The sequence below is a fragment of the Eurytemora carolleeae genome, unplaced genomic scaffold (assembly GCF_000591075.1).
Source record: "Eurytemora carolleeae unplaced genomic scaffold, Eaff_2.0 scaffold488, whole genome shotgun sequence".
NCBI lineage: Eukaryota > Metazoa > Arthropoda > Copepoda > Calanoida > Temoridae > Eurytemora > Eurytemora carolleeae.
The window spans coordinates 100,664-110,739 of record NW_019396397.1 but is presented as its reverse complement, the minus strand read 5'-3'; the positions used below and the strand labels follow the sequence as shown (position 1 = coordinate 110,739).

The following is a 10,076-nucleotide window of genomic DNA, read 5'->3' as shown; positions in this document are numbered from 1 at the left end:
ATGTACGTATGATAACCGGTAACCAGATATACTTATTTATTTCTGGTGAAACGCCCATATGTAAATTCATGTTAATTTAATTCTGGTGAAACGACCATATTGAATTTTTTTTTTTTTTAACTTTACTTTCTAACATTAACATATATGCCTAATTTGCCTGGATCTTATAAAATCATATAATTATAACACTAGATCCCACTTTTCTTTGGTTTAGAAGTTGTTCATAAGTTTATGTTTTGTCGATTGTTTACTGCCGCCTTTAAGGAGGCATGTTTAAAAATATTTTTCAAACTGTGCCTTAATTTTTTAATTTTTTTAGTTTTATTGATTTTTTCATTTTTCACTTTGTATCCCTCGTTATATCTTATCTTAAATAAGAGAAAATGAATAAATCTATGCGATAATCTGTGATCATAATTATAATAAGTCAAAATAATTACATGTATCGCCTAGACCCAATAAAGACTTGAATAAAAATAAATAACTAAAGAAAGTGTAACATAAATAAATAATTATTCTAAAATGACTCTACAATTTTAATTACAAAGTTTCAGCTTAGTAGGCGATTAAAATCAAAAATCATTTTCGAGCTGAAGAACAAAGATGATATAAATATTATTAATCGTAATCAATTGACTTCTCTGCGATAATCTTCTGAATGTATAACGTGCTCCAAGCTAAGCCCGGATCAAGGTTTGAGTCCAGAAAACCAAACAATAAACTTGGTTTCCGTTCTCATTTCCTCCCAAGCTATCCAGGTTTATTCTTCCTTCTTCTCCGGTACAGGGATATTGTAGACTGTGTGCTCCTCCGCTATCTTTAATCTTCGCTCATCCGTCTTCTCTTTCAGTTTCCTGGAAAATATTCAGTGATTATAAACCTCAGAAAATACAAGTATATTAGTAATTGATTTCTTAGGCTTAGGTTTGTGTTGGGGTGGGTTTAGAATAGTACGTTTACTTGCAAGCTTATTTCTTCTTCTAGATACTTCTTATTAAAAATCTAATTTTTACTTAAAAAATTTAAATGATATCTTTCAAATGGATCGGTAAATTATTGCTACTCGCTCATAAAATAAAGAGTGCCCTAACTGATTCACGCAGGTACCTTTTCAACCTTTATCCAAGAGACTAAAATACCAATTAATTTATTTTCTGGGTCTTACTTAAGGTTTGTTTCTCCTCCACTACGAAGGATTTGTGCGATTAAAGCGTTCTTGTCATATTTATTCTGATCTGATTTAGTTTCTTCAAATCTCCGGGTAAAATCATCATCCGTTCCTTCCACTCCTTTCATCAGAATCCAACCCACCACACAGGAGGCACCAATTACTAGAAAATTACAGGAGATACATACTTAAACCGGATCAGTAACATTTTATCAAGTTGGATCCGGACCCACTACTTTTCAGTTAGTTATATCCAGATCTATAAAAAGAAAAAAATTGTAAATAAACATTTTGAAATCTTATTCCTCAGATCAAAAACTTGATTAGAATACTTTATAAAAGTATGTCAATTTTTCGAACTATCCAAACAAGCCTGCACAAAGAAAAACAATACCTTTTTTTTAAATTAAATATTTATCACAAGCATCCTTAAGTACAAATAAAGACAATCTTTCCTACGACTGAAGAACTGAACTCCTCAAGACAATTAATGGAAATAATTAGCCCGCTAGTAACTAAATACAGTGATAACCAGAAAACAACGGAATAGGAAGACGACAATAATGGAATATTAATAGCATTTGATGTTGTTAAAAAGCATATAGTTTTATTAAAGAACTAGTTTAGTGAAATCAGTCCGTTTCACCAGCACAGTTCCTGTTTCTCATGCTCATTGGACTTCTTAACGTTAAAATTGGATTAAAAATGTCGTCTTCCTAGTTCATAGTTTTCTGGTTATAACTGTAAACCAAGACTTTTTATTTTATAAAGGAGTGTTCTGGACAGAGCTTAGGATACAGATTCGGATCCAGATCGTTAGATCCGCAAGATTTTAGCTTTCTGGATCCAGATCCGTAAAAATATGCGGATCCACAGATCCTGTACAAGAGGCAAAAAATCAACCAAAAACTAAAAAAAAATGTTTGGCTCTCAAAACCCAAATCTGAACTATTAAACAAAGAGAGATTATAAAAATTTCCTCATTTCTGAATTGTTTTAGCATAACTAAGCGAAAAAATAAGACAAATAATTTGAAAATGCTGCATTGTTAAAAAATTCAGTAAATCTTAAAATGACCTGGATTCGGTCCGGATCCATTTTTTCCAGTGCGGATCCAGGATCCGGATCCGCATCAACATGATTTGTATGAAAATTTACCTATAGAAGACTGTTTAAGAATAGCGGCCATATTTATTTAATTTATCATCTGAAATTAACATAATTTATTTATATTTTTCAGAGGTCAAAGGTCAGTTATTTTTTAATGTTTACAAGTAAAGCAACCTTTAACATAATTTCTACAAAAAGGGACGCAAAGCGCCAGTATAAATAAAAGTTTATTTGTACAAATTATAATTAATATTTTACCAAACGAAAAGTTAAAGTAACAATGTTAATTCATACATAATCTATTTCCTGAAGTAATTATCAAAAATTCTATTCTATAACTTGTCTAGCATATAAATTCATGATAAAAGTGTTTTAACTAGAATCTTCTCCAAGTTTCTCTCCGATACCAATAACTATATCATCACCATCATCGTCTTCATCTTCTTCATCAATATCATGATTGTCATCTAACTGATCATCGTCCTCAGCCTCTTCTTCTTCCTCAGAGTCAACGGATCCAATGCTTTCACCATCATCATCATCTTCAATAGGTTGACCTGTAACCTTACTTTTAATAAGTTTCAAATCTGTTTCAAGTTTGTTCCTTAAAGGTTGAACGTTGATTGATTTATCTTCAGGATTTTTAGATTCTTCAGACTTATCAATCTCACTAATCTCATCCTCATCAGAAGAGTCAGAACCGTTGTTATCATCCTCGGATACCTCATCATCGTCCTCCACTTCGTCATCGTCATCTATGTCCTCAACTTTAGAGTCATTATTGCCTTTTTTCTCTGTCGAGGTTTTCTTCTTGATAATTTGTTTCTCAACGTACTCTTCAAACACCTTATCTATCTTCTTCCTTCCTTCTCTTGCTTGAGCCTGGAGCTTGTTTTCAAGTTCAGGATCAAGTGTGGCTGGATCAACCGGCTGAAACTCCTAAATAAAATTTTATTATATGGAGAAAACCTTAACGGACTGTATTGCATCAAAATCTAAATAAATCCAATAACTACGGGTCCACTTTGAAAATTATCTGTAAAAATGTAGAAAACGGTTTGGCTTTTCCAGAGAAAAATAAAGTTACTCCTTGATCTTCTTTAGTTTTGACATCAGACAATGAATTAAATTTATAACTAGCTNATCTTGTTAAACCTTGAAATATGAACAGATAGAATCGAACTCGTCGTTGTTTCGCCGCATTTTTAATTTCTTGCCGACACTTTGGAATATTCTCTCCGACTCGGTGTGAATCTGAAATAGAACACATAATCTATTTTAACAAATCTGAAAATTATAATGATAAGATTTATCTCTGGGATTTTCACCCATGCCCCAGATTTAGCTTTTAAAATCAATATATTATTGAAAGGAAAGTATTTACTATTTTCAATTTTTAATATCTTTAAAGAAGTCATTTCTTTTAATTTTTTAAGTTATAAAAATATAAAAGTTTAAAATGCATTTCACTCCAAGACCATAATTTTTTTCGTTTAAACAAACTATTATCAAAATGAACCAAATTGATTCTAATTACTAAATAGAAAGATGAAAAAGACGATCTCTGCTTTGTCAATAATACCTGAATTTCTGATAATCCAAGACTTTGCTTTGAGTTAACATCTTCAACCAATTTCTTGACATCAACAAAATCCGGAAATTGTTTAGTCCTGTTCACAAACTTACTGATCTTCACATTTATTTCTGGAAACCTTGAATCATCAAACTTGAAAGCTTTGTCAGATCTTCGTTCCAAGTTTGCTGAAAGTTTTCTATACGCCGCCAGTTTTTTATATATATCCATATATCTCTTCTTGTATCTAAATTAAACCATAATCAACTTTTGATAATTTCTGTCGCACATTTTCAAAAAAAATACTTACTTAGCTCCTAGAATATACACGGATTCGTCATCGTCCTCGAAATTAACCTCGGAATCCTCGAGTTTGCGGATTTCCCTTTCGCACTGACTAAGTGCTTTCTCCAGTTTTCTAATATGTCTCTTAGAAGGAGTTTTAACTGCATCTTTGGATGAAACTGGGACAGTTTTTGATACACCTGGGTTTGAAGATGGGTTGGTTAGGTTTTGGTTGAATATCTGAGAAGATGACGAGGAGGTACTGGTTCCCTGGACCGAGGTGGATCCGGACCCTGTAGGAGCTAGACTCAGAACACTTAATATATCCCGCTCTCTTTCAGCAAACCCGTCTTCGGCTACTCTCTCAGGCGGGCATTTACGTAGAGGTTTATGTATTGTAGTAACTAATACTTTTTTCTTGGAAATATTTGAATCTGAGAGATCACTTGTAGTTCCGCTCCGTCCTTCCTGGCGGTAAGTTTTTAACTCTTCCAACACATCACGGATTTGAACGTAAACATTTTTATGATCGGAGTCCAACAATCCCCATTTCATTTCTATGAAGTTCTTTAATCTCACAGATTTGAGGAAGTAAGGTGAAATATAATTAAGATATTTCATCATTTTTTTCTCAACACTAACAAACTCTGAGCTTGGCAGGACAGATTCACAAGTTTTTAGAAAAAGTTCAACTGAGGTTTTAACATCAAGACTAGCAGAGTTTTTAACAGCATTAGACTCTTCATTATCTGAATTACAGTTGGATGAAGGTTTACTTGATTTAGATTTCTCTGTTGTTACTCTGATCGTATTCGGAGTAATTTCTTCTATAGATAACCTGGAGCAGGACAGGTTGTTGGTACTTATAGAATCGTCTTTCTCCTGGTTATGTGAATCTAATCCGTTCTGAAACTGTTTCAGATATTTCTCACTTGTAGATTCCTTGAACTCCGGACTTGGCTTCTCAACCTGAACAAGATCGATTCTTCTCCCTTGGACGGGGCCGGTATCGCGTCTTTTTGGATTTAAAGATCTCTCTGTGTCCGTAGATATATTAAGAGTAGTACTAGTCTCCCGGAGCACATGAGAAAGGTGTGAGGATGAAAAGGACGAGGTAGGGTTCGGGGGAGAAACTATTATCACACTAGGATCTGGAGAAGGTGCTCGAAGTCTAGAAAAGAAAACATGTTTTCCCTATAGTGAAAGTCATTAAAAAAGTTAATCACGAATAGAAGTTATATATTTTTTTGAGATTTCGATCCTAAAATGCACAAAGTTTTCAGGCGTGCTTTAATATTTTTTACTTTTTCTTTCCTATTCCGACATTGTCCTCTTTTTTATTTACAAAAAATTTGCATAAATATACTTGATTAACCATTCTGTGTTAAACATATTAAAATTCCTTGTCAAAGATTACCAGCATTTTTGAGTTAATCTTATGGTTGGTGGAATCCAAGATTCCAAAGAAAGTAAATTCTTAACTACTGTTTCTTTATTATTATACGACTACCTTTTCTGCCGATCAAGTATTTCATGTTCTTCTCGTAATCTTTTTCTACTGATTGGGGGTGTAGTAACTTCAAGTATTCTGGTAGCAGAAGGAGATATCTCTGTAATAATACTCGGACTAGATATCCTCTCTTCAGTCTCTCCATCACTACTATCACTGAAGAAACAAAAAAAATAATAATACTTGAAGTTGTTCATAATTAATTAGATTAAAATTGGCAACTTTTCAATTGTATACAGTATGTTGACATTAAACATTGAACATTAACACCGTAAGAAAAATATACATGATTCGTTGATATGAAATGAAATTCTTAAATAAAAATTTTAAAGAATAGACATGAAAATCTGCTTCCTCTGTACCTGAGTAATACAATAGTTTGGTTATCGTCATCATTGCTGGAGTTCAGTCTATCTCCTGTTTCTAGGACATGTTCAACAGGGTTCCTCGGATGCGGAAAAATAGGTCTTACAGAGGTCACAGAACTGGAAGAAATAAGTCTTTGTGATGTGCTTGGACGCGAGCTAATAAGTCTTTCATGGTTAGTCTGGTGAGGCGAAGCAAGTCTTTTAGAATGTATTTTGTGTGATGGAACGTGTCTTGGCTGGGACTGAATTTCCGGATGACTATGTCCTTCAGAAGTACCTCGATGGGAATGGATGAGTCTTTCTGATGTACTTAGAAGTGAGTCCACAGGTCTGTCATGAGTTATTTTATGAGAACCACCTGAACCAATTGGTCTCGTATTATTCCTGTTAGTGGATTGGACGTGACGTTCTGAACTCCGTCCTTGGGATTGAACAGATCTTCCTGGATTAATAGGATGAGAATTGATTTGTATATCCGCATTCCTCAGAAAGGATCGTTCAGACTGAAAAGTTCTGGTAGACGCCTGGAACTGAGAAGGTTCAGAAACTCCGGAGACAGGATTTATTCTCCTTGGTTTACTTCCGGGGCTTTCTATATTTCTTCTACTATAAATATCTGGTGAAGCCCGAGCTGGAGCTAGTCCTTTATGTCTCCTACGAAATGCTTCTTCATTTTTCTAAAAAAAAATATTGAAAAAAATTTGGAAACTTAATTTTTATTTTTAGCAATCTCAAAAACGGTATTTTTTATCTAGGTTTATAGTTAATTGATGAAGATCTAAGAACAACTAAAATCTTTGTCGAGTTAAAATAACGTAAAACCAACCTTCTCCTGCTGAGTGCCGGGCTGTCGAGCTGGAACGGTAGTTTTATGCAGTACAATATCCTTAAATTAAATATATATCTCAAGTATATTCACAAATCTAATATTAAGTGTAACTGAATCAAAGTCATATTTCTATCAAGAAGGATCGGGGTCTTTCTTAGAGAACGATTTTTGCCCCCCTTCCCTCTCCTATCAATTTCGTACATGACCAATATCCAATGTTTATAAACAACATTAAAATTTAATTTGAATTATTTCAGGGTTTGGTTAGGTAAAAACAATATCTATACCGAGCGCTGCGGCTATGACAGGCTAAGGGCCGAGCGCCGCGGCTAGGACAGGATAGGAGGCAGGGCGCTGCGGCCACATTGTAGTAAACGCCTACTCCATAACAAGTCCTAGAAACGTATCTATCCAAGTACAACCCGTCCTATATCAAAGTCAACCAGGACACGATCCACGCGGCTACAATCCCGTGAACTATCAACGCCACTCCACTGGGCGCGATCTCGTTAGATAACGGTGTCAATACAAACACTAGCGATTAATCTAGCTCTAAATGCCAAACAAAGACACAAGCGTAGCTATCAAACAAGCGATTAATCGAGCTCTATATGTCACACAGGGACACAAGCGTAGCTATCAAACAAGCTATTAATTGAGCTCTATATGTCACACAGGGACAAAAGCGTAGCTATCAAACAAACTATTAATCGAGCTCTAAATGTCACACAGGGACACAAGCGTAGCTATCAAACAAGCTATTAATCGAGCTCTATATGTCACACAGGGACACAAGCGTAGCTATCAAACAAGCTATTAATCGAGCTCTAAATGTCACATAGGGACCAAGCATAGCTATCTAAGAAGATCTTATTCGATCTATGCCAAATACCGAGGTATGATCTCAGTCCGTATGTTTCAAAGAGGACACAGTTAGCAATCAAACAAGCTCTTATTCAATCTATACCAAATACCGAGGTTTGATCTCAGCCCGTATGTTTCAATGAGGACACAGTTAGCAATAAAACAAGCTCGTAATCGATCTATACCAAATACCGAGGTATGATCTCAGTCCGTATGTTTCAAAGAGGACAAAATTAGCNTTATTTTTAGGCCGAGCGCAGCGGCTAGGACAGGCTAGCGGGCCGAGCGCTGCGGCTAGGACAGGCTAGGAGGTCGAGCGCCACGGCTAGGACAGGCTAGGGGGCCGGGCGCTGCGGCCACATTGTCAATTATATCCGTCTTCTTATAAGATCCATGTACAAAATTGAAATGAGGAGGAAGGGGGCGGGGTCCACAAATCGTATATTAGGAAATTACCAAAACAAATATATTTAACAAATGTTAGGAGAGGTCATATAAGCGTTTACAATGAAAGCGCCAAAACATTGAAAATCACGACTTAATTTAACAACATAAAATAAAGGTAAGAACAGAAAAAATATGATTAAGTATTACAAACTCAACCTGATCAGTGCTGTCATCCAGACATATAATCTCCAAATCCATTTCAACTCAGGTCAAATACATTTTAGTTAGAGGTTTAATTTTCGAACGTTCTAAATGTCAAAACTTACAATTAATTCATAAAATTTATCAATAAATGTTGTGACCAAAATTAAAAACTAATTCCAAGTTAACAAAAATGAAAACCAAGGCTTAATATTGTTTGATTTATGGGTTTTATAACTAAAATTATTGTCACATTTCTGTGTTTTCGTGGAAAATGAAATTTTTGACAATGTATGACGGACAAGTGTCAGTATGCGCAATTGTACAAACTTGCCGCACAATATTATTAGTAAGGTTGAACAAAGACGAAAAAGTTTGACGCACAGTTTTGTTTATTTTGAAATATTTTGAAAATAATGAGAGAGGAAAGATAGAACCTGACAGGATGAATAGGCCCCGGCATAGAGGTTTAATCAGGGGGGGGCTACGGGAGCGAATCCCCCCTCAATTAGTGAAATCTATTAATTTCAGGGAATTTTTAATGCCCAACGTGTGCTGAGCCCCACCTGGAGAGAAATAAATGTTATAAACCCCCCCCCCCTTGGACAAATTCCTGACAACACCCCTGACTTGCGTTAAATACATACATTTTTATTCCTTTTCATGTACATTTTCCTTGTCCCAAAAATTATATGCTCTTAAAAATGTTGCTAAAATACATTCATATTTCCCACACATTTCAACATAATGTCTATTCTAAACAGAGTAGCGTATATTGGCATTGCTAAATCTATGCAGTAAAAGTTTCACAACAGCTAGTCCAGCTCGTCAATAATGAAAACATGCTTTAAAACAGGGAAGTTATCTTACAAGAAAACTATGGAATATTAAGACTGTACAGTATAGAAATACTTCAGTGTATTTGTTGTTGTTACAAAGTAAATAGTTTTACCAGACACTTATTTAATCACAAGTTTAGTGAAATAGTTCTGTTGATTTTAAAAGTCGTCTTACTATTTTAGAGTTTTCTAGTTATCACTGCAAACATAATTATAAAAAGTTTGAAATCCATTTTATTCATTAATTTTAACCTTTTCTAAGGTTTTCAGGTCAAAATGCCCCGCGCCTATCTATCTCCTTAAGTTAGTTGTAAATCTATGTGCCTTTCCTTGGAACTTTGAACTGTGTGCCTTTGCGCTATTTGCGCCTTTGTGTCTGGAAAATGTGCAACAACGGATCTGTGTAGAACATATTTCTTTAGTGACAAGAAAAAAAAGCATGATACGAAATGCGTTTAAGAATTAATGAGATATATATAGCCAGATAAATGCAAGTTTACAAAAGAAGAAAGGCAAATAGGAATTGGAATCTAAGAGTGTGATCTTATTTTTCCATCTGTGACCATGAGAGTCTCAGAATTGAGGTAGGTCTTGGGAACCCTTGGTTAATTACAATTCTAACAATCCCGCTATTGGGGGGAATCAAACGTCGATAATGATGTTCAATTTTTTTAATATTAGGTTACATTCCTACTTAAAAAAAACATTTGTACTCTTTGCGCTTAAAGAAAAGGAATTGAGTTCAACGTCAGATTTTTTATCTCATATGTTTACAATCGATGTCGTAGACTTTTTATTTCAAATAATGACTTTTCATCGATCAAATAGTCAAAGGGTTAAATAGGCAGGTTGAAAAGATGTAGAAATTGTAAATTTGAGTTAATGACAAGAACTCAGTTTCTTTATGAAAAGATATTTCTTTCTTGATATCCGTATTTTTTT

General features: G+C 34.6%; 2 protein-coding genes across 4 annotated transcripts in view; both read right to left on the bottom strand.

Moving 5' to 3' along the window:
- The window catches only part of LOC111702402 (uncharacterized), a 17,392-nt gene extending 11,061 nt beyond the window's left edge, over positions 1-6,331 (bottom strand). For all 3 annotated transcript variants that reach the window (XM_023474072.1, XM_023474074.1, XM_023474073.1), the window contains exons 1-2: positions 6,325-6,331; positions 2,768-2,772 (exon numbers count right to left, since the gene is read on the bottom strand). The gene's annotated coding sequence lies outside the window, so the exon portion shown is untranslated. The remainder of the gene's footprint in view (positions 1-2,767; positions 2,773-6,324) is intronic.
- On the bottom strand, positions 2,493-8,431 carry LOC111702404 (glutamic acid-rich protein). The gene is made up of 8 exons (XM_023474075.1): positions 8,311-8,431; positions 6,841-6,900; positions 6,009-6,691; positions 5,647-5,802; positions 4,162-5,307; positions 3,861-4,098; positions 3,434-3,532; positions 2,493-3,217 (listed from the first exon to the last, which is right to left on the bottom strand). Exons 1-8 carry the CDS (start codon positions 8,350-8,352, stop codon positions 2,651-2,653), a joined length of 2,991 nt encoding a protein of 996 aa, XP_023329843.1. The 5' UTR covers positions 8,353-8,431; the 3' UTR covers positions 2,493-2,650.
- Between the last annotated feature and the right edge of the window lie 1,645 nt (positions 8,432-10,076).